Source organism: Branchiostoma lanceolatum, chromosome 17, assembly GCF_035083965.1.
Source record: "Branchiostoma lanceolatum isolate klBraLanc5 chromosome 17, klBraLanc5.hap2, whole genome shotgun sequence".
In the NCBI taxonomy this organism is placed as follows: Eukaryota; Metazoa; Chordata; class Leptocardii; order Amphioxiformes; family Branchiostomatidae; genus Branchiostoma; species Branchiostoma lanceolatum.
Window position 1 is genome coordinate 5,535,318 of NC_089738.1, and position 25,557 is coordinate 5,560,874.

A 25,557-nucleotide genomic window follows, 5' to 3' on the forward strand; every position below is an offset into this window, starting at 1 on the left:
TCGACCGCCATGCCTTCCACTCCGGACGAGATGCCCTCCAGGAGAGTGGAGAATGACTGTATTCTCCCATCTTGTAGTTCTACCTGCAGATCCAACAGAAAAGTATAAAACGGGTCAGTGTACAAGTGATAAGCTCGTTCACACTTCCGAGTACGCATGCGTGGCGACAAGAATTGTGGGTAATATGTCAAAGGTGGGGGTGTCCTGCGGTGTAGTGGTCTGCTCTTCTGTCACTTACCACATCTGGTTCAAATTATGAGGAGCTAGAAGGCCTGAATTCGCGCCCGGGTAGGACACGTCTGGACAAGAGGTGCATTGAGTCATGCCAAAGACTTTTTAAAAAATGGTACATACTTCTGAAACAGTATGGAAGTTAAACACACTCCACTGCCAGTGGACTAGCCCCCTGCTGCAGTGATGCCAAAGGTGCATTGAGTCATGCCAAAGACTTTTTAAAAAATGGTACATACTTCTGAAACAGTATGGAAGTTAAACACACTCCACTGCCAGTGGACTAGCCCCCTGCTGCAGTGATGGCACCACAGTGTGGCCCAGGGCTATAATACGGAGATGGGCGCCGCCCTATACACCTTTTGGTGTGGGAGGATTTTAAATTCTAACTAATGTCAAAGATGATTCAAGCCCTTGAGACATAAACCAAACACGTCTGGAAATCGTTAAGCAAATCCAGACAAGGGCTGTTTATAAGACATGGGCCTTCACCTTTGACATATTACTCCAAAATCCTTTCGCCGCGCATGCGTACACGGAAATTGGACGAACTTATCGGGTGTACACATTTAGAGTGCTGATAGACAACCAATGGAGATTGATAATCTTCCTTCCCTAGGAAGAGATCTAGCGAGAGCATTGAGTTGAGGGGTTTTAAACTCGGTACCTTCTTTTCAAATATATGGGACCGTTTTTTTAAGATGCTACCGTTAGTTCCATAGCTTTTAAAAGCTAGATTAGGAGGTAGCAGGAGTGTAGTGAAATACAAAAATGAAAATATTTCTTCCTGAAAAAAATATTTTTAGTGTCAAGATAGTGTGAGGTCTACAGTATATCTCATGCTTTTGTCTGACCAAGGGAATTCTATCCTTGGTCTGACAATCTCGAGTGCAAATACCGTACCGTGTGTATTTCCCTCAGACCGGTGTCCGCCCAGAAGATTACATTGCGCTGGAAGTCGTAGTCGATCGCCTCTATTCTGGAGGGTGCCGCAGAGGTGAAGAGCGTCACGACGGGGAAAGGAAGGCTTTGGCCGTGTGACTCTCGGATGACACTTCCGTTTCCGGCAGTCATTTTTACTGACGTCACAGTGTCAACGGGATCGTAATCCAACCACAGGTAGCTCGGAGATACAATCCCTAGAAAACAGACGATAAATAATGATAATAATAACTTAATTACACAACAATTGGACAAGGTATAAAGTATGTCATCCACTGATACATAGATAAAGTTCTCTAGGCTAATCAATCTATCTAATACAATATGGTGTAGTAGTATGGGATGACAATGGGATTTTACCATCATTGGAGGAGTTTCTATGGTCTAGACATTCTTTAATATATTTTCCAATGTATACTATGCATGTCACATGTCATTATGCACTGAAATTTGCTATCTAAGTCCATTGAGATAATTATATTATAAATCCTGGTAAATACGACGATAGCATTGTGTATAGTGAATTACGTATATCATATGACTAGACACGTTGCATGTTAAACGGAAACAGTACACAGGAACTAAATCTAAAGAGCACACATGACTAATGCTAGTAGAATTGAGCTGGTTGGCTGGTTGTGAATATGTCATCTCCGACAAAGGGGTTGATTACAGTAAATGCAGAAATTGTCACGGTGGTTTTATGTATGCGGTATTCGCCGCGAACTTAAAACAGTCACGAAATTCTTTGCCCTCCTATCCCCTTGTCTACTATTTTTCTCAAATGCGAACTTAAAACTACCACAAACACTCCGTTTCCTCCATACCGCGAAATTAAAAGCATGCGAACTTTAACACATTTAACAGTGAGCAGATTATTATTGGAATGAGCAGAGCACTTTGGACTAATGCTTCTGACCGTTTACAGCTTAAAGGTACATATCCAATATTTTGTGAAATACTTTGCTGATACACAACGGATCATAATGACCCCCAGCGGGGGTCTTCACGCTTCGTCGAAAATGACAAAAAATCTCAGGATTTATTCTGAAAATCTCAACATTTTGTTATGAATCTTGAGATTTTATGAGACAATCTTGAGATATTATGAGACAATCTTGAGATCTTTGAAAACATCCTGGAGAAGTCTTAAGAACTTTTCAAAGATCTCAAGATTGTATCATAAAATCTCAAGATTGTCTCATAAAATCTCAAGATTGTCTGATAAAATCTCAAGATTGTCTCATAATTTCTCAAGATTCGTCACAAAATCTTGAGATTTTCAGAATAAATCCTGAGATTTTTTTTCATTTTCAACGAAGCGTGAAGACCCCCGCTGGGGGTCATTATGATCTGTTGTGTAACAAAGAAGTGTTACACAAAATATTGGATATGTACCTTTAAGCTGTAAACAGTCAGAAGCATTAGTCCAAAGTGCTCTGCTCATTCCAATAATAATCTTCTCACTGTTATTTACAGTATTTATTACCACTGGCACGCACATTTCAAGTATGGACTAAGTTTACTCTCCAAGCAGAGCTAGGGTTTCGGCTGGTTTTTAACGTGTTTTTAGGAGTTTTTGTCATGCCTTCTACTTTGTCATCGTTTTTGTTGTGTCGCAAACCCAAGCTCTGCAGGCACTGACCTCGGGGCGGGGCAAACCTATTTACTTCCATTAAAAAAAAGGTGACAGTACTCCTCCCCGAGAACCATTAGATAATCATTAGTGGTAACAATTTTACTGCCCCGGATTATCACACATCCGGCAAATGTAGAGCGGCATTCACCAGGCCGCGCCGGTCCCCCACTGACTGCCCTATTCATGCGACAGGCTGGTGTCCACGATCTCACGCCGGCATGATCATTGATAGCATCATAACGTACATTTCCATTGGAAACCTCACAAGAAAAATACAATGATGCATGAACAAGACATATAAAATAAATATGTATTACGTATTAACTTGAACTGCATTACTAGTAATTATTATTATCATTATCTCAGGCATCGTTAAATGGATCATGAATGGGAACACGTGCCTGCCTTGTTTACGTTACATGCGGTTACCAATGCCGCCGCTCGCTGTGTTCAGATTGGACGGAACTTTTCAACAACACCAGCGAAATTGGCGACGGAGTGCTACCAACAGAGACTAAAAAATCCCCACGACACCAGAGGATTGTACAAATTTTTGTGTGCTTTGTTCTTTGATGGTTTTTGAATGGTGTAAAATGAAGTGCGGTCACGATAGGCAAGTCATTTGCTGACGGACATGAAGCGACTTTCCAACATGGCGTCCTGATTCGGTTTTGTATGTAACGTTATTTGTGGGTAGTAGTTTAGAGACTTTTTGAGATTCAACGATATCCTCCCACTACAGCATGGCATTTCCGCAGTGGGGATTAAAAATGAGAGAATCTATGGCTATTTCGGGCTGTACATCGTCTTCTGGTACGACGGCCCAAATGGCCTGGATCGTAGTTGAGTATCGTGGAGACTTTGTAAACTCCAGATGTCTTTGGTTGCACGTTGAGCTATTATTTTCATACGAAAGTAATTGCAGTTAGCCAAGGAGTAGGGGAAGCGTAAGAACATGGCATGAAAATTAATGCCACGACCGATAGACCGAGGATTATGTCCATGGTGAGACTGGGCCGGAAATTCTGTGGCGCGTGGCTTCGCACTAACTTGTGAAACGCTTGTTATGTGTTGGAGTGATTAGGTTTATTAGGCATTGAAGCTTCCGTCTGCCTGCAGAGCTTGGGTTTGCGACACAACAAAAACGATGACAAAGTAGAAGGCATGACAAAAACTCCTAAAAACACGTTAAAAACCAGCCGAAACCCTAGCTCTGCTTGGAGAGTAGACTAAGTTGAGCTTGATCACTGTAAATAATTGGATGTTTAAGCATGCTAAATGATATTCATAAATGAGACTTGTTTTGTGAAACGAAAGCACAAGACAAGCTCATTCACAACGCTGCTAGATGTCACAAAATAAGACTATCTTGGCTCAGTAGGACATAGACTATATATGTGAGCTACAATCACTATATAGGAGATTCATTCTGTGTGTAAAGTCTGACATACTTGGTGGAATGCAGGATGTTCCATCTTCTTGCAGTTCCCAAGATGACCGGCAGGCGCACGTCGTTCCTTCTGGATTAGTGAGGCACAGATGTTGACAACCTCCATTGGACGTGGAGCACGCTACCAAAAAAAAAAAGTTTTTTAACAAAAAAAAGGAGCAACCTATAACATTTTACTTTGTTATTATGGCACCCAATTTCCATACGTTTAGAAAACGGTATCCTGGAATTTGGGGACTGGAAGCAACCTTCTTGGCTACAATTAGCTGCTTTGTGTACAGAATCGAAATAATTCAAAGGGCACATCATGTATGTCATTACCATTGGTGACGTCAGTAGGTGTTGCCATGGACACGTAGATGTCGTTAGGATTTGACAGACCATCGACAAGGGAACTCCGCTGCATGTTTGATCTAGACAACCTGTAAGTAGGAACCAGAATAACCTGTAAATTTTTATCCTCATGAAATGTTTTAAATATAAGTCGATAGGGGGCCCGAACTTACACCACTTACTCCTTGCCCCAAGAGCTATCCCTCACTTAAAACTCACGATGATAGCCCATCCAGAAAACCACATCTCAAACTTTGAAGTTCTGCTGCAGTACCATATATAACCGATTGGAAACCTATTATCGCACTTGACCTTCGTTTTCCCGACCCCTACCCACCTACCAAATATCATGACTATCCATCCTCACCCTCTGGAGTTATGCTGCTCACAAATTAACCGACATGCACACAATACAAAATTCGCTGCAGTAAAGTAGGAAGCCCATTGTTGAAGTTGACCTTCGTCTCCCTGATACCTGCATACCCACCTACCAAAACTCATGAACATCCAGCCTCAGCTTCTTGAGTTCTGATGTTTACACCCCACAGCCAAATATCAAATATAACCTTCTGGTGAAGGTAATAAAGAAGATAATAATAACAATAATAATGGTTTATTGGTCCAAAATTACCCGTGCAATGGCAGCCAGTGCTGAATTGTTGCAGGGTTTACAATCACATGATACACAAGATACATATTTGCACTTTGTGGAACTGTCGCAAGGGTCTGGGCGGCTGACATTCGGCGCCAGCAGGTGACCTCAATACGACATTCCCCAACCAAAGTCAGGTACCCATTCACACCTGGGTGGAGTGAGGAAATTCGTGTTAAGTGCCTTTCCCAAGGGCACAACATCGGGGCATAGCAGTGGTTTCGAACCCGGGACCTATCGGTTCTGGGCGAAACACCCTATCGATTGCGCCACACGATGCCACACGAAATTTTTGAATGTACCAACGATTACACTGTTGCATTCAAGTTTGTCCAGTACATCTAGAAACTAAAGTAGACTAAAGAGCCTCTTGACATAAAAGAAGGGAAACGACTGGTCTTACACGCCAACATGCTTAGTTGTCCATGATGACCAGTAGATGTTGTTATCGTCTATCGCGATGCCAAACAGATAATCTGAAGGTAAATACAGCAGTCGCCGCATGCCATTGCCGAGCAGGTCGGAACTAAAGATGCTGTGCGCCCCACCATCACAGAAGTATAGCCGGTTCCCTGAATGAACATGGTTTGTGTGAGCAAGACGAAATAATGAATATCTTTGAACCATGTGTGTGTGTATATACATGTGTGTGTACGTGTGTGCGTGTGTTTGTTTGTGCGTGTGTGAGTGGAGGGGGTGTTTGGGTTGTATGTGCTTGTGTGCATGTGTGTGTCTTTATGTCTATCAGTGTATATGTCTGTGTGTCTGTGTGTTTGTGTGTGTCTGAGTGCATATGCGCGTGTGCAACTGTGTGCAAATGTGTGTGTGTGTCTGTGTGTGTGTGTGTTTATGTATGTATGGATGTGTGTGTGTGTGTGTGTGTATGTCTGTGTGTGTGTTTATGTAACTATGGATGTGTGTGTGTGTGTGTGTGTGTTTATGTAACTATGGATGTGTGTGTGTGTGTGTGTGTGTGTGTGTGTGTGTGTGTATGTGTGTGTGTATGAATTTGTGTTTGCACGATCGTGTTAGTGAATGTGTGTGTATGTGTTTGTGTCTGCATTTTTGTGTGTGTATGCATATGCATGTGTGCGAATGTGTGTGTGTGTATGTATGTTTGTGTCTGTGTGCATGTGTATGCATGTATGCATGTGTGTGTTTTGTGCATTGTGAATGTGTATTGTGTGTGGAGTCGTGTGTAATAAGTCGTGTGTGGAGTCGTGTGTAATAACTAACAGGTGTTCACAGTTGATACATCGACGTAGAATTTCTAAGACAAAAGCATTCTCCTTCAAAGCAAGCTACTCACCTTTGTAGTCCATAGTGATCATATTTGGATCAGTCAGATTACTGATGATGGTTGTATGGTTACTGCCATCCATCGCAGCACGGTCAATTCTAGGATCGCTTCCCCAGTCCGTCCAGTACATGTATCTGTGTGAATTGATCAGAAAAGAAAGAATAAGATTTTTCTTTTATCCAAAACAGGATAAAACAGATCATCAAAATCATATCATTGCTTTTTGATATGATACAGATATAGTGTTTGATTTTAACCCTTGTCCTGCTGACGTCTTTTACGCAATTTATTTCATTAATTTGATTTCTTAATAAGGTCATTTTCCCTATAAGCCTTTTTGCCTTGCTGTGGCATAGTTACTTCTACATTCGGTGCGTTTCGCTGCGGTGTGATGCGTTCAGCTCAAAAATACCCCCAATCCGTGCGTATACGGGAACCACATTAAGGCTCTGTCATGGACAGGGGTAGGGAAACCTCATGCGATTACCCGTTTCTGGGGTCCAATACTAGACCTCCAGGACTCCCGACTGCTGGTGACGTCAGCAGTGCCCTCGGGAACGATCCGTTCATCCGGGCTACTGAGACAGTCTTCGCCCTGGAGTCGGTCCAGTACACATTGCCGGCGGCATAGTCCAGCGCCAGTCCATAGGCACCTACAGATGTAAAGGTTTCTTACGTTGTTAAAAACAATGGCAAGAAAAATATCAATCTGATAAAGAAAAATAATCAAATGAATGGTTGCGAATAAGCTCCTTCACATTCAGACTATACAAATACGTATGCGCAAGTTCAAAGGTGAAGGCCTCTAAGAGACTTGTAAACAGTTCTCTTCGCGATTGTCTCAATTTTTATAACAATGTGCAGACTAGACGTGTTTTGTTCATGTCTCAGAGGCCTTCACCTTGACATTGCGCATACGTAGTCGGAATGGTGAAAGAGCTTATAATCCACCTCAGAGTGTAGGGAATTATGGGTTATTATTAGGATCAGAAGGAAAGAACCCTGAGACAAAAACAATTTCCAATATCCATGTGGCCATGGTCATAGCCAGCACATCTAGACAAAGAACTATTGAGAAGTTAGGGGTCGTAGACGTGTACCTCAGGCGACCATGAAATGCAGCAAGTGCAACGTGCGTACTTCGAACCGCAAGGTGGCGTTTTTTAATAAAAAAATCATGTAACCACTCACTTATGATGCCGTTTTTAACAATGCTCTCCCTCCCACTTCCATCACGACGGGCCCGCTTGATGTCTCTATCATAGCGATCTGTCCAGTACACAAAGTCGGTCGTCGGGTCGTAGTCCACGGACAGCGGCCATCTTGGGTCACCGAACGGAAGCGTGACATTTGATCCGGAAGTGACGTTGATCTGAAGGATGCTGTCGAGGTAATTGTCAGCAACCAGCAGAAACGATCCGTCGTTGGTGGAACTGTAAGCTCCTTCATATTTGAAAAAAATATTAAAAACTTGACATTTTGTCAAATATTGTCTCATTTATGATATCAAACGACGCGGATGTTTTTTTTTTTACACATTCGCCGTTCTTGAGGCCAAAAATATTAACACCGATGTTCGTTGTACCGCTGCAATTTTTATCATATACAGTACATAATGTAATGTAAGACCAAGTGAAGTATGTATAACATGATATGTTGTCCCAATTATCAGATATCTTTATACCACAAATTATCTTTATACCACAAAACCCACTTACCATTGAAAACTTGGGACTTTACATCAGCCACTGCCTTTAAAGAAGAAGTCACCCCCCCCGTAATGTTGTATGTAGAAATATTACTTAAATGCATAGAATAAACAATTGTTGCCATTGTTACCCTTATTGCTGTTTTTACCCTTGCAAAAAGCCAACGGGCATGAATTTGCAAATAAAAGTCATTCTTTTTCAACGTGAAAAAACACAATTGCCAAACTGTAGCTGTCTTCTGACTTGTAAAGTACTAACTATAACATAATCAACTGGACAAATAGATTTTATGAGTTGAGTACTTAATCCGTGTGTAAACGCCCCCCTCCCCACACTCAAAATACAGACGTATGTATGTAACAACCAGCGAATAAAAAGCATACTCATCAAGACAACAATCGTTCTAAACTTCACTATTGTCAAAATGTATGTCGATTACCTACTACGATCTTCCCCAGGCTAACTACGCAGGCTTAACATAGTGACACTTCGCTGAAAAATGAAAACTTGTGCACATGTGATCACCCTATTTGACCAAATTTGACTACGTTCAGCCAGCGTAGGAAGCCTGCCGGAGATTATCATGTTAACCCTCATCTGACCGACACATTTTTGCGACGAATCTGACCGTATGGGGTCCAAACGGACCCCATTTTACCTTATCCCCTAAACCTATTTCTGGTGGGTCTTTTTGTAAACATTGTACATACACTGTTTGAATAATCTCTGTAAAAAATGATGATTGTTTTATCTAATTATGTCATAATTTGCCACATAATCACAGACATAATAATGCCCTTGTCAATTGTCATCAAAAATATATGTTCTATTGGCTTTTTGTGCGATTTCTGTTGATATATTGTTCAATTAATCTTTTAAGGATATTCTGATATGTTTAAAGTGTAAAAATTAATACTCATTTGTCTCATTATCATAAAAATCACATTTTACACCTAAATGCTACCTTTATCCTGAAAAATGCTGGTGTCATAATTTTCTAAGCAACAATGAAATGTTTCTATAAAGGCAATAATAACAAATTTCCGTTTGGACCCCAGTGGACAACACACACATTTTATAGTATAACTCCCACAAAAATAGGCCAATCCCGGTAAAATTTCTCAGAAGTTGTAAGACATGTAGCCTACATAAACAAACTCATAAAAGGACTTTTTTCCCCGACGAAAATTTTTGAAATGGCACACATTAAAACAAGCCTGGGTTCCAAACGGATTTAATAACGGGTTCAAGTTAAGTTATTCATTCGGACACCCTAAATGTTTTCGTGTTTCGGAGGCGCCATGAATGTTGCCAAAATACACAATGTCATGTCTATGCATTCGATTATATGAACTACTGACTCGGAGATGTGTGGTGTCGGCACGTTTCGCCCTAGGTAATTTTGCGCGACTTAAAAGTGTATGTCACTGTATGGTACAAAATCATCATTGTAAAGAGTAGGTTATGGATGGATGGGTGGATGGATGAATGGATGGATGGATGGATGGATGGATGGATTGAGGGAGGGAGGGAGGGAGGGAGGGAGGGAGGGAGGGAGGGAGGGAGGGAGGGAGGGAGGGAGGGAGGGAGGGAGGGAGGGAGGGAGGGAGGGAGGGAGGGAGGGAGGGAGGGAGGGAGGGAGGGAGGGAGGGAGGGAGGGAGGGAGGGAGGGAGGGAGGGAGGGAGGGAGGGAGGGAGGGAGGGGTGGGTGGGTTTGTGGGTGGATGGATGGACGGACGGACGGACGGACGAATGGATGGATGGATGGATGGGAAGATCGATGGATGGATTGATGAATGGATGGATGGATGTATTGTCAAAGTTAGTCCAGCTCATTTACTATTTTGCAAGAATGATTGGGGTATAGCGTTTGTTTTTCACAAACTTTGAACCTTACGAACGAGTCTCTACTTTTACCCCTATTACTACTGACACTTAAAATCTGGGCAGACGACCCTTCGGCGTTACTCCGAGTCTTGCCCTGAATAGGCGACATCGCCAGGTAGAACCCGGTGTTGTTGACGACGCAACGAAGCGGAAACTTTTTGAGTCCTCGCCAGGGCAATGACGTAGGACAGTGAGCTCTATTGTCTCTGCATTCCGACCTTTCGGACGTTTACAACAACATAATACTTTAAAGATTCCAAGGACCTATAACAAGGACCGGCCAACTAGAACGGAACGTGACTTGGTATATATGATACGCTTCTCATGTCGTGTGCCCCTTACCTTTAAAACAATGACCTGAGCTCGACCTCGATCATATTAAGATATTGAACGACATCTTTAGATTTCAAGACGTAGTGGTGTGCGCCATTATCATTGTTTTTCTTGCCCTAAACATCGAAAAAAAAGACATCGTCTAAACCCGTGGGGTTGATGGCAGGGTTTTCGGCCCAGAACCCAGCGGTCCCGGGTTCTAACCACCAATACGCCTTTACGCTACTTTCCTCATTCCACCTAGGTGTAAACATGGGTATATTGTTCTCTGTACGTGGCACAAGTTATAAAAAACCTGAGTGCAGTGTCACGTCGTCTTTGTCAAAGTCCGAAGTAAAAAAAACCTCTAGATCCCCTACATATATGCTGTGCAGCCAGGCCCTTACACCATTGGCAATATCATCGTGACCTAATACATAGCCTCCACCAGGCCTTTCTACGGGGATAGAAACCGTAGAATCGGCAAAAAGAGAAAATATTGGACAGGAGATTTAGTTCAGTCTGCTAGATGGTTTACATTTCCATCCTGCGCCTCAGCAAAACAAAACCTATGGAGGCCAAACTCCCCTGGAAAATATTATCCCTGTATACACTACAAAAAAAGACATTCTTGTTTTTTCTTGTTTTTTCTTTGTTGAAGAAAAATTATCTTCCAGAAAGAAAATTATTCTGTGTGCAAGAATAAGAACGAATAAGGAAATGTCAGTGAGGACGTAACAAATATAAACTTTTTCTTAGAATATTTTTCTCTGACCAAGTTGTTTTTTCTCACACATATTGACTAGAAACCTCGAAATAAATTTTCTTGTTGTTATGATTTTTCTATGGCACAGAATTTTTATCTAAGATATAATAAATTCAGAGAAAAGTATTCTAAGAAAAAGTTTATATTTGTTACGTCCTCACTGACATTTCCTTATTTCTTCTGTCCTCAAGAATAAATTTCTTACACTTAGAATGAGTTTCTAACACTAAGAGTGAGGTTCTTGAAATAGGAATACCTTTCTGTCCTCAAGAATGAATTTCTTACATCTAGAATGAGTTTCTTCCACTGAGAGCGAGGTTCTTGAAATAGGAATACCTTTCTGACCTCAAGAATGAATTTCTTACACCTAGAATGAGTTTCTTCCACTAAGAGTGAGGTTCTTGAAATAGGAATACCTTTCTGTCCTCAAGAATGAATTTCTTACATCTACAATGGGTTTCTTCCACTGAGAGCGAGGTTCTTGAAATAGGAATACCTTTCTGACCTCAAGAATGAATTTCTTACACCTAGAATGAGTTTCTTCCACTGAGAGTGAGGTTCTTGTAAAAGGAATACCTTTCTGTCCTCAAGAATGAATTTCTTACACCTAGAATGAGTTTCTTCCACTAAGAGTGATCATAAGGTTCTTGTTGTAGGAATACCTTTCTGTCCTCAAGAATAAATTCCTTAAACCTAGAAACATTTTCTTGAACTAAGATTGGGGTCTTGAATCAAGAATACCATTTAATAAATCAATGATAATATAATGTAAACATGTTCCAATCATATTTATTATTATTGATCTCATTGTTTAATACACAGTTTTGGATTTTTCTTTCTAACGCCCATTCTTAACCAAGGATTGCAAAGATTAACCAGTTTGCAATACAATTGTTTCGATAAATGTTTCACATTTGATGCTGTGAATTAGTGTGATAAAAGCACATTTTCTCTGTGCTCATACAAATAACTAATTGTCCTTCTAAAATTGTCAGTTCTGCAGTGTTGTAGCTGTCCTTCTTATAATCAATGACTTGTTATTGTTGAAAGATTTTCCAAACTTGAGACGGGGGCATCTTCTTTGGTCCAACAGGTTTCCAAGTCTAGAAAAACACACAAAAACAGATGACGATGACTGTCATTTTCCTACATCGCCCCCCTCCCCCTTATACATGCATGGGGATGGGGGCTTGTGCATTTGCTTGAAAATGTTATACTTATACTTTTTTAGTACCTTGTAGGTATACGTATTACTGCACTTAACGTACATGTTCTGCAATTACTGGTTGACATGCAACCACAAACACAACAAAGGTTTCTAAGCCTAGAAAAATACACAAAGACTTAGTGACTGTCATTTTCCTATATCGCCCCCCTCCCCCGTATACATGTAGGGGGAGGGGGGCTTGTGCATTTGCTTGAAAATGATATACTTTAACTTTTTTTAGCACCTTTTGGGTATAACTGCACTAAACGTACATGTTCTGCAATTACTGGTTGGCTGTATCATGCAACCACAAACACAAAACTTAGAGTATCTACTTGGGAAATAAGTTATTTTTCATGCAAGACAGGCTATAACATACCTGGAGCATATCTGTTGATGGCGTTGGCCTGAGGAAGCATTTTGGAACTTAAAACAAGTCATCTACGTTGTGTAGTGAGTCCCACATGATACCAAAAAGTGTCCTCATGTAACTAGCCGCATCTTTCCCTAGTATTGTAAGATCTAAAGCGCACATCAAGCAAATGCAGCCGGAGCCCAAACTCAACGGTCCACATTCAAACATTACAGCAAAGGATGATGGGAGTATTCAATTAGCATAATTTATTTTCTTATTACAAGAAAAACAATAATTATCTTCTTGAACTTTACACAATGTTAAGAAAATAAAGGAAATCATGCAAATTCGAACTTTCATTTCACTTTCCATCTTTAGATAACACAGAAAAGCAGGAATCATCTTTCTTTTACTTTGTGGAAAAGGAATTCGAACAGAAAAACACTTGGGAATTACTTGTTTTACAGTTTCTTGATTTTCTCATTTTTCTTAACTGTATTTGGTCAAGAAAATAACTGTATTTGGTCAAGAAACTCCTTACATCTTCTTTAATATTACTAAGAATTGCAAGAATCATATTTCTCAGACTTCCTAAATTAAGAAAACAAGGAATGTCAAGAATTTTTTCCTAGTGAAATGAAAGTCTAAAGAAAAATTCATGTATGGCAAGAATAAAAATCTTAAGAGTAGATTCTGTAAAATACTTCATTTGACCAAACAAGAAGCAAATATTGTGTGAAGAATAAGGAAGAAAGATTGAATAGCATTTCTAGAATATTCTTACTGATAAAAAATCATACTAGAAGTCCTATCTTCACCTAAGAAAAACAAGAATAAAACTCTTAATGTAAGATCTAACATTCAAAGGTTTTGCGTAAGGTTTCTTGATTTTCTTGAAATTCTTTATGGAAGAAAATATTTCTCTCAATAAGAAAAATCAAGAAAACAAGAAAAATAAGAAAAAGCATTTTTGGTAGTGTAGCCGGCGTAGAGACTAAACTATACATCCCCCAAGTCAAGGCATACATATTTCATCATGCCCGCATATAATTTTCCTCTCTCACGAAACCCTGACAAAATTGATTTGAAAATTCATACGTAAAGCTAAATAACAAAGCCCTTGCACAAAGAGACACAAAGAAACGTTGAGGTAAACACCTGGACGTATAGGATTACAATAATGTTCGTCATTGCCAACTGCCATGCATGGGCACCTGGAATACCTAGCATAAGGTCAACCAGGACCAAATATGCTCTTGTAGGTATAGGATAACAACAACAAAGTGTCCCTTTCTTCAACTGTGTAGTAGGATCGGGTGGACAGAAAAACGTGTAGCTATCTGTAAAGAAAAGATTTACAGGGCTCTCAATGCCCTCAAGTCGTGTTGTGTCAAGGTTTCTAAATTACAGGATTCTGGTATTACCTTGAAATATAGGTATAGTATTGGTGACAACTCCAGCTGACCAAGACTATAGAAAGTTAATTATTTTCAAAATCGTATGCTTATGGCAAGACAATTCTTGACATTCTGCAGCAATATGAAGAACGTTGTAAGTAAACGTAGTTGTCGTTGCAGTTTATTGATCCGTAGTTGCAAAAACATGACCCTACACACTGAAACACACACATGAGGCATGACCTCGAAATGATAAACCCTGTGGCGTCCTGAAAAAAAATTGTCAGGAAAACAAATCTGCTGTTTCTTCAGGGAAGTGACCATAATTGTATGAGTATCTTGCAATACAGAACAATGGGTTGGTTACTACGTATTTACCTGTAGAACCCAAAAGAATATTGGGGCGCTAGAAAAACACTTATTCATCGGTACGCTTCAGTGACAACATTAGAGGTACCTGCTATATGGTGCTATGATAATGGTTTTAACCATGTAAACCATTCCTAAGATTTGATTTTTCTACGTTTGATGTACAACAAAGCCTACAAGAAACACTGTGTCCTCGTTGTTTTTTTAACTACTGAAGAATAAATAGCCTGAGATTGCGCCCCTCCCCCTTTTCGCCCCAACTACATGATGATAAGGTCGTTCTGTAGACAGTTCCACAATTGTCAAAGACTATCATATAATGACTACCCATCACTGTAACAGGTAGTTTGTTGTGATAGTTTTCTGACTTGTAAAGTACTTACTATAACATAAATCAACTGGAAAAATAGATTTTATGAGTTGAGTACTTAATCCGTGTGTACACGCCCCCCTCCCTACAGTCAAAATACAGACGTACGAACCGTAACAACCAGCGAATAAAAATCATACTCATCTAGACACACAATTGTTCTAAACTTCACTATTGTCAAAATATATGTCGATTACCTACCACGATTATAGATAGTATGTTGATGTAATTTTCTACATTATAAAGCACTGAATTACATAATACTTAGAATTACATAATCGATCGGAAAAATAGGATTTATTAGTTGAGAACATATTCATTCACGTTCGTTAATAAACGCCCCCCTCCCCACAACCATTATAGACCGATACACTGTACAACTTACCGGGGCAAACAGCTAAGAAAAATCACACTTACCTAAACAACATAAAATTGTTTTAAACTTAACGATTGTCAAAATATATGTCGATTACCTACCATGATTATAGATAGTATGTTGTGATATTTTTCTGCATTATAAAGCACCGACTATTACATAATAACCGGATAGATAGAATTTATGAGTTCAGTCCTTCTCCTGTGCGTTAATTAACGCCCCCTCCCCACAACCATTATTAAGACAGATACACTGTTCAACTTAAACAGGTGAGGATAATCACACTCACATAAACACACAATCGTTCTAAACTACACGATTGTCTAAACATTTCTTGATTAACTACCACGATTATAAATATCATGTTGTTGTATTTTTTTCTAAGTTGTAAAGCACCGACTATTACATAATCAACAGGAGAAATAGATTTCATGAATTGAGTATATATTTGTGCGTTCACGCCCCCCTCCCCACAACCACCGCATAGACAAGTGCACTGTTCAACTTACCGGGACAAACGGCCAAGGAAAATCATACGCAACTGAACACACAATCGTTCTAAACTTCACAATTTTGAAAACATTTCTCAATTAACTACCATGATTATATATAGTATGTTGTGATAGTTTGTTGCTTTTTTAAGCACTGTCTATTACATAATGAACTATAAAACAGTCAGAATTTATAAGTTCACCGTTGAGCTAATTCACGCCCCCTCCCCACGCCACCGTAAAGACAGATACACAATTCAACTTACCGGGACAAACAGCTAAGAAAAATCACACTTACCTGAACACAAAATCAGCAGAAGAAAAAGCCTTCCAACTGTGACATCCATCGCTTATTTCATATCAGTGTCTTCTGTGAATAGACTGCATATATATCCAATGTCAGACGTGAATCACAACCTTGTGTTTTTTATGTAATAACCTTGTGTGAGTTTGCCATCGGCTATATCACCTGGGCTATACTACTTCTCAAAGGGGTGTACCTAAAGACATTTTTATTAGCACTGGCGGATTTATAGAGTGGTAATGATTGACAATAAGTACGATTTCTTGCTCTGCTAATGTCTTTTAATGTTGCCATGCGTGTATCTTTCTATGCTAAAGCATCTTATCAACGAAGTTCTTTCTTGCAAATACATGTACATTAGATAGCACACCCCTTTACTTACAGACGACTTACGTGACCTCGGTTATGAATCAGTGCTCTCGAGTGCCGACAAAACAATTGTCTTCTGACAGCGAAAAAATCAGTCAGCCATATCTGTCCCCAAGGACCACTGGTTGAGCAAGTCTGTTTGGAACTGTTTAGCAGATAATAATCACAGTGGAATTTTTGGCACCATCTTTGAGGATAATTGGTGTTGGTCAATAACCTGACGACAATACTGTAAATGCGGAAATTTTCGCGGTGGTTTTATATTTGCGTTTTTTTGCAGTGACCGCTTTACCGCGAACTTAACCCGTCAGCGAAAATGTTTGTCCTGTCTTCTGTCACCTACCCAAACCCCACCCCCGATTAAGCGCTACATGTAAGTACTATATATTGTTCAGTGTTAGTGTAGGAGGTATCCGTATACGGTGATTACGCATGAATACTAAATCATCTCACTTGACCCGCGAACGTTGGCGGCCTCGCTGCGACAGAGCGATTTGACATCGCGCTCAACGAATTCCATCGATAGAAAACAGATCTTTTTACGCTTAGTGTGTTTTGTTGTTTTTTCACAATACTTGTACGTTTTGAAGGATATTTCTATTAAATTCAAGGGTGACACTAAAACAATTCAGGCCAAGTACACAGCGAGGCCGCCGCGTGAGATGGGGACTTAACAAGGCACAATTGAACACATACCCTATCAACATTGAATACGTACATATTCGTTAATATTTTCACGCCTCGTTCCTCGGTTACACACGCTATCCTTAAAAAAATTGAAAAAAAATTCACCAAAAATCAATTTGAAGAGATATCTTAAAAAGAGAACGTCAATTAAACTAAATCATTATCATGTATCCCCCCTCAAAATATTAGCGTTGTATATTGAATCGTTAGGGAGGGGGAACCACTTTTGTAAAAGAAGGGCGTGGTCTGTAATTTTTGATTACGTCATCGTGACGTCATATCTATTTTGCATAGATTACCGTATTGTACAAAGGTACTTTGAGGAAAAAAATCAAGAGCCATACATAACATTAAGTAGTATTTTTAAGTCACCCAAAAAGTGCTGCCACCGACCTGGACCATACGTTAAATCACGCCAGCACTGCCGAAAGGGACTGTTTTGTTTGTCTGTACCACCCTTTCAGAGCTGCCTTGTTATCGAACCAAAGAAATTTCTTTTTCGGCCGTGAACTTTACCTTAACCCCAAAATGCGTATACGCAACTCCTGCGGACTTGAATTATACGCACACGTGTGAAGGGGGCTTTATTGCCGTACGTCACGCGCAAAGCCCCTCTCACACTTGTGCGCATACACAAGTCCGCATGAGTTGCCTATTGTTTTGTTTATTGTTTGTTTATTGTTTCTTCGCATATGTACAATATAAAAAAAAACAAAGAGAAATAGAGTAAAGAATACATGCAGGAGAGGCCAGAAGCCTATACGGCTTTTCGGGGGCCTCCCCTAAACTACTCAAATGGGATTTTTACAAAATTATATATCATCGAAACTAAGAAAAACTAACGAAAGAAGAAATTGGAATTTTAACATAAATCCTAATGAAACAAATGAAAAGAAGAGAAACTACAAAGTAAATTATGAGTTGTAAACATAATAAGTATTATAATGAATAACAATTTATAAAGAAATAGGTCAAAATTATACAAAAATAACAATCATATGAATTATTTTGTCATCAGATACCAAAGGAAAAGTGGAAAACAAGGAAAACAAACAAATCAGGAGAAAGTAATACTTGGATGTTCTATGACATCTATCTTTAAAAGTTTTTTGAAACTAGGTAAAGACGAGCAGGACTGTAGAATTTGGCTGAGATTGTTCCATACGGTGGGGCCTCTAAACATTATTGTATGTTGTTTTTGAGTAGTTTTTGTCTTAATTGATCTTAAAAGATTATGTTGTCTCGTATAGTGGTGATGGATATCTGAGTTGAAATTTAAAAGACCTTTGTATTGTTCAGGTAGGGAAGAGCTATTATGGACAATTTTATGGACAAATAAGGCAATTTGAAATTTATTGATGTCAAATACAGTCATAACATTTAAATCACGAAACAGAGCTGCTGTGTGTGCTGTGAATGACGCATTGGCTGCTATTCGTACAAAGCGCTTTTGAAGGAGGTAAACAGGATTGATGGATGTTGTGTACGTACTACCCCAAATTATGTTGCAATAAGTTAGATAAGGGTAAATCAAACTGTAATAAAGAACCATAAATATGTTTCGTGACAGCAAAGATTTGACTTTTCTAATGATGCCTATGTTTTTGGAAATTTTTTTGCAAACAAAATCAATTTGGTTCTTCCATGAAAGTTTCTCGTCTATAATTACGCCTAAAAAACGGGTGTGACTTACTTGATACCTATTAACATCTTTTTGGTTTAGGTTAAGTTTGCAGCCGAATAAATGATGTCTTAGGCTTGATCAATAGGGTACACAACGGTTGGTCAAAGTAGAAAACAACTTTTCCCCACAAACCTTACTTAAACCAACAAAAAAAATGTTAATGCGCAACTCAAGCGCACTTGAATATACGCACAAGTATGACAGGGCCCTTAGAAACTGTCCAATTCCCTAATTGTTCGGACTACTAGACGGTGAATTATAAATGTGACTCGAAATGGACTTGAAATGACCATAGTGCTATGTTGAAATATGTTTGACTTGCTCATGCATGAAAACCATTGCCTTGCATTTATTTACACTTCTAACTACAATCCCATTCGTGAACCCCGGACCTATAACCTTAACTAGAAATAACTAATATATAGTAGTAGCAAACACATGATATCAGTTTTTCTTCGCATACATGAATTTGTCACGGACATATATTTCCACCTATTAAGAATGTTTTATTGCGACATTTTACACTACCCTCAACACATTTATACGCCTGATTTACTTGGTAGAAATAGCGTATAAAATCTATACAACGTAGTCTTGTTTTCCTGTCTGATTTATATGTTTCACTTACACAATCTCGTGCAGGTTTTTAGGTCTTATAGTAGTTGACAGCACTTGATGATGTAGGGGGGGGGGGGGGGTTCTAAATACACTAAGCCTTATTGACACAACAAAAGAGATGGGGAATCCATAAGGTCTCGATCTTTTACAACTACAAATACACAAAACCAAATGATTGATTGTGACATAGTTATTACAAGATATATGACTATACCATCGTTTTAGTTTTATCTGGCCTTTCAACTAAAATGTACACAGTATCTTAACATTCTCTAAAATTAATATCGAATAGCAAAGCTCTATATTCACAATCACATAACAAGAGCCGACGTTTCGATGACTACCTGACATCTTCATAAGGGCAATACTGACTGGTTCACTAAGCACTGAAGCTATGTGTTACTGCTGAACAGTATCGTCCCAAATGTAAAGTATTGTCACATATATATAGATAGGGGTGAATAGGTTTGACCCCAAAGTTACGTTACCACCTAAAACCCTTAAAAATCCTTCTTTTCCGTGAAAATTTTAGCTCAACCTGGAGTCTTCTTGGGTTCGAAGAAACAGGTATGATCTAATCTTTTGTATTTTGGTTAAAATTTGTTCAGTTCGCCATTCTAGTTGGCGTAAGGATAGATGTGAGTTGTTGGGTCATGCGGAGGGATACATCAGAAATCTGGTAGGTCAAGGGTAAAGTTTCTTTGAAACTGTCAGCTTTCCTCGAGTTGCAAAGTTCGAGTTGAACAACCCTTTGTTTTCTTTGCATGTTTATCAACTAGACTTTCTAGTGGAGAAGAGTTTTTTAGATTGAAGTTTGGGTTTGTACTTTTATGAAGCCTTGTTTCGGTGTTTTTTAACAAGCTTCCCTATGGGCAACACTAACTTTAGTGTCAGCCCACTATACCTAGTAGGCGTCAACAACAGTTCATTGACCTCCACACGGACCGACATGCATCTTCAGAACACCTCGACTATGAAGATCCCTGAAAAAGTCATATTCTCTGTCCATGTGGTGCGAGCCTGTGGTGTGGTGCAGAGGCGGGTAGATGTAGTCCCCGGGGTAGTAGTGGTAGGGAATGGAGTTGTTCACAGCGTCTGTTGTGAACGGGAAGAAGCCATACATGTACGTGCGGTCACAGAACGTGGTCGACATGAGCACTGTGATGAGGCCGGTGGAAGGTAAACCGTGCATCCTCTTTTTCGCTATTTCGGACGCAATCCTAAGTCATGATAATGGAAAGGAAACAGAAATTGCTTAGCCATTATTGAATAAAACTCATCAAAACATCGTTTGTTCATAAATGTTGGTTTTGAAAGTGACATGTCGACAGGGAAGCGAGAAAATAAGTTACCATGGCAGAAGTCAAAATGCCATCTTTTTATGTAGCCGACTTCTCAAAAATTCTATCATTCTTCAAACATATATACGTGTCTACGTGTAAAGGTCTATGTGTGTGTGTGTGTGTGTGTGTGTGTGTGTGTGTGTTTGTGTGTGTTTGTGTGTGTGTGTGCATGTGAGTGTGTATAAGTGTGAGTGAGTTTGTGTGTGAGAGAGTGTGTGTTAGCCTGTGTGTGAGAGTGTGTGTGTGTGCACGCGTGTTTGCGTGAGACTGTGTGTGTGTATCTGTGTGTGTGTGTATGTGTGTGTGTGTATGAGGGTGTGTGTGTGTATAAATTCATGTACGTTTATGTCTGTGTGTGAGTGTATTTGTATGTCTGTGTGTTTGTATATGTGTATGTCTGTGTATGTCTGTGTGTTTATGTTTCTGTACATGTCTGTGTGTGTGTCTATACATATATATGTGTGTGTGTGTGTGTGTGTGTGTGTGTGTGTGTGTATGTCCGTGTGCCCAAGTGTGTTTTAGTGTGTGTGTGTGTGTGTGTGTGATGTGAAGGGAGATTGAGAGACGATACGTACGTGCCTGTTCCTGTCCGTATCCTCTCCGTCAAATGCAACAACATAAAAGACAGATTGTACGTTTCTGCAACCTCCACAACTTCCCTTAATACTGTCACGTCTGCAATAAGAAAACCACCTTCAATGTTCCTCAGTCGATTCTCATAAACATCCTGCGATCTGTTTTCGAAGTGTGAAGACTCGTACATTCGTTTTACTGTTTTCATATTTGTTATTATCATATCCGTCCGTCTACCTACGTCTTTTTCATATCCTTGTATTACCGGTATGTCTACTCGAATGACAAAATCTTTCGAGTCGATTTCTGCACCGCATTTGCTTCCAAGGCTCACGCCGCTATTGCCTACTATTGCGCATGTGTCGTGGTGACCGATCTTAGGCGTTTTATACTTCTTTGACTTTGTGAAGTTTCCAACTTTCATCCTCTGGAGACGTTCCTTGACATTCAGCTTCGCGGTTATATCTCTGGAAGAAAAATTTAAGGATTGACGTAAGAACAAAGAAGATATCATCTTAGCTTAACATCCGCGGCTATACGGCTCAATTTACACTGAAGCTTTTATTTCAATTAACTAGCAAGGCATTTAGGTTAACAGGTCATTTAGTATAGTATGGCAAGCTGATGCATTGCCGCGTGCCTGCGAAGCTGGTGTGTTACACCGAAGGTCAGTTATGCTCTTGACTCAGAAACAGTTACGGAAAATGTAGCCTCTTTTTACGTTTATCTGTATGATATGTAGAAAAGTTTGAACAGAAAATTTGAGCTTAGATCAATAATTAGGTATTGATATAAACATTTAATATACATGTGGTACTAACCTAACTTCTTTGAAAGCCTCAGCGTTGAACTGCCATGATGTATCTGGGGCCAAGTCGCCGAACTTCAAGACTTGCTTCATGCCCTCTGCACTTGTCCCCTGTAGTGACTGTATCACTGTACTTTCCTCTTGTGGTGAGCGTATCTCTTCATTTCCCTCTTGTTGTGGGCGTATCTCTATATTACCCTCTTGTTTCGGGCGTATCTCTGTACTGACCTCTTGTGATATACGCATCTCTGTACTTGTGACCTGTGGTGGACCCTGTAAGGTGTCGCTGAACGTAAAAGTGAAATATTTATATATGCAATGTATCATACGATTATCACATGAATACGGAATCGATATATTCCTACAATTACAATCCGTGTACAGAAAGTGCGAAATGGAACGAAATTGAATGAAACGGAACGAAAAGGAACTAAAGAAAATGCGAAATGGATTTCGTTCCGTTTCGTTCTACTTCGCTCCATTTCGCACTTTCTGTACACCATTACAATGGCATGCCTGTGTACGGTTTTAGGAAAATAGTACATGACATTGAGGTCACGGACAAACCAAGACGCCTGATAACGTACATCTGAATAAAAAGACTTTGTACACAACTAAGTAATTTATTCCACTGACGTTTTTGTGACTATCTTTCGCCTTCATTAGGGCAGTTCTGACTGGTTCACATTGCACTGCAGCATAGGTGTCGCTGCGTATAGATGCGTTCCCAGCACCTATGCTGCAGTACAAAGTGAACCAGTCAGAATTGCCCTGAGGAAGGTGACACATGGTCATCGAAACGTCGGTGGAATAATACTCTTGGTTATGAACAAAGAGTATTTTTATTCAGTGCCTTACTAACCTCCTGAAACTATTCATCAACTTACAAAATGCACATATCGGACGAATGTGTTTCTATGTATACATGCCACAAGCAATGGGGATAGAATAGGAGAAGAATAACTTTATTGCACGACAATTGTACATGGTACAAAGTATGGCAAGAATTCTGAAACATACTACAAAGTAGAAGTATAGAATAAAACTTAACATCCTAATTACTAATAAATAAGGGCTAGCATACGTTTTTATATAGTCTTATAATCTAGTGGGGATAATAGTTTAGTTTCGGTATTTTTATAATGATAAAGCAGTCGTTAAGATATTTAGTACTCAGTCTGTAGTATCGAGACTCTTAAAACGTGTACTCGTTTTGAAAAATGTGAATAACTTATTACCTAAAACATCATATCTAGAGCAAGTATGTTGGTAAAACGTTTTACCTCAAAGCAAACAATATGAGGATATAAACCAGTGACAGCAGGCTTGTAGAGATGAAAAATATCCTCATCTGCTTGGATATTCCACAGGATCCTGTCTGGTAAGTCGACATCCTTACGCCACAGATTTCATGTGTCGATCACTTTGTACAATGTGAGGGTCGAGAGAAGACAAGATTCAAATTTCGTTTAGAAAACATGCAACTTGGACGTGTGCGTGTGGTAGCAGCTTTGTCCAGAATGGTATCTGCTGATTTCTGTTTGGTCATATTCTGCTATCGAAACCTCCGGTTATGGCTTCCGACCACTAGCCAACCAAGGTTGATGTTAGGTCGGGAGCAGTATGACAAGTTTTAGGATAAGAGTTGGGGGAAGGTCAGGAGGCCATGTTCGGTTTGGTGGTGTAACCGGAGCTCAGTGGAGCTCTCATTATGCCCCCCCCCACACACACACAGAACAGTACAACTCATCTGCTTGAAAGTCCTTGGCAACGTTGAATAGGCATGTTTACAGGATACTCTCTAGCAGAAGCTCTGCAGGTGGTTGAGGTTTGCCCTAGATAATGTGATTATCGGCCTTGAAAAGGTACTTATCTCATTTTGAACAGACAAGATTGAATAGTTTAGCCTGGTATCGATCCAAACCTATTATAGCTCCCTAGTCTCTTTTGACCTCTACGCAAATTAGAGCCTGGCATCCAAACCTTTAATAGCTCCCGAGTCTCTTTTGAGATTCAGGAGCTGTGATAGGGTTGAATACTAGGCTATGAATAGCTAACTTACCACTGAAAAGAAAACGTATATAAAACCTAAAGAAATAGGTCAAGTATTCTATCTTCAAACTGTTCTACCACAAGCAAACAATGTGGTAAAAATACTCACGTTATCAGTCTAGATGGTGTAAGTGATGTTGTTGCCGCTCCGACAATGTGGAATTCTCGTCAATGTTACTATAATCTTCACTTCAACAGCTAATACGGAATGATTTAACTATATGCTTTAACTATTATATACATCTAGTTAGGCAGAAGTAATGTGCATCCCAGCAGCCTTGAAAAATGTGTCCTCTGACTTCTGACCCGTACCTAGTTTAAACCAGCTAGACAGGTTATGGATGCGTACATATGCGGCGAGGTCAATATGCACAATTATAGAAACCTATATTGAAGGCAACTAAAGCAATATTAGGGCCAAGAGATGGAAATAAAGAAATGCTGAAGTCTTTATGGTAGTGACATTTACTAGTATTGTTTAGCACATTCGCGTTATAGCTTCATACTTTTAGGATTTTAAAACCGCGTAAAATCGTGCCCTACTTTAATCCCCTTAGCTTCACGAGCTCCGGCCACGATTTTCAATAAGTTCTCACATCACAACAACGTCGTTTTGTTTGCATCATTGACGTTTCTATACACTGCGATAGTGTTGTTTGAAGTAATCATGTATAGAAATGACTAAATAGATTTACTTTCAAAATCCGATTTTTCGGACCCTAATATTGCTTGGGTTTCCTTTAACAAGTGACAGGTAAACAACATGATGTTCTCTTGTTTTACATTTTATTTACATATGTTGATCTTAACCTTTTTTTCACAAGTTTGAGGACATGTAATGATATGTTTTATGTTTGTTCTTTTTCTACCATGCACTGAAACTGTTTCAATCATGACGAAATGATACGTTCATCTTTTACTAATTGCTCCCCCCAACTACAAAACAAAACTCCAGGGTTCAACTCGAGTATCATACAAAAACATCAAAAGTATTAAGTTATCGCCCTGGTTTTTCATTATAATACAACAAACATATTTCAATACCAACCAGTCATACTTGTATAAAACAATTATTATTATTGTCCTGAATACATGTTCAACTTCAAAGCAACACATCTTCCAACATATTTTTTTACGTTTGTCCATTTCTCTTGAGTAATGATAGATCTCAGTTTAAGCAACAATATAAAAACAGGAAAGGTTAGACTTCAAACATGTATACATCTGGATTCTTCTGAATATATAGACAAAAACTATCACTTTCTCATTTTCTAACCACTTACTCAATTAATCGCATTAAAATTATAAAAAAGTTCATTTCTAAATGATATGT

The 25,557-nt window shown here is 39.4% G+C and overlaps 2 protein-coding genes across 2 annotated transcripts in view; both read right to left on the bottom strand.

Annotated features, from left to right (window-relative positions):
• The window catches only part of LOC136423329 (low-density lipoprotein receptor-related protein 6-like), an 85,783-nt gene that overhangs the window by 33,663 nt on the left and 26,563 nt on the right, over positions 1–25,557 (bottom strand). The window lies entirely within an intron of this gene.
• Positions 19,663–23,653, bottom strand: LOC136423208 (alpha-2,8-sialyltransferase 8B-like). The gene is made up of 4 exons (XM_066411280.1): positions 23,456–23,653; positions 22,186–22,458; positions 21,367–21,831; positions 19,663–20,668 (listed from the first exon to the last, which is right to left on the bottom strand). Exons 1-4 carry the CDS (start codon positions 23,563–23,565, stop codon positions 20,374–20,376), a joined length of 1,143 nt encoding a protein of 380 aa, XP_066267377.1. The 5' UTR covers positions 23,566–23,653; the 3' UTR covers positions 19,663–20,373.

Bases quoted from the DNA above. Each gene is read 5' to 3' on its own strand.
- LOC136423208 (XM_066411280.1), bottom strand. From the start codon at position 23,565: ATGTCGACTTACCAGACAGGATCCTGTGGAATATCCAAGCAGATGAGG. The intron at 22,459-23,455 runs GTAAAACGTTTT...TTTTACGTTCAG, and splicing joins CTCATATTGTTTGCTTTGAG to CGACACCTTACAGGGTCCAC. The intron at 21,832-22,185 runs GTTAGTACCACA...TTTTTCTTCCAG, and splicing joins GAGGCTTTCAAAGAAGTTAG to AGATATAACCGCGAAGCTGA.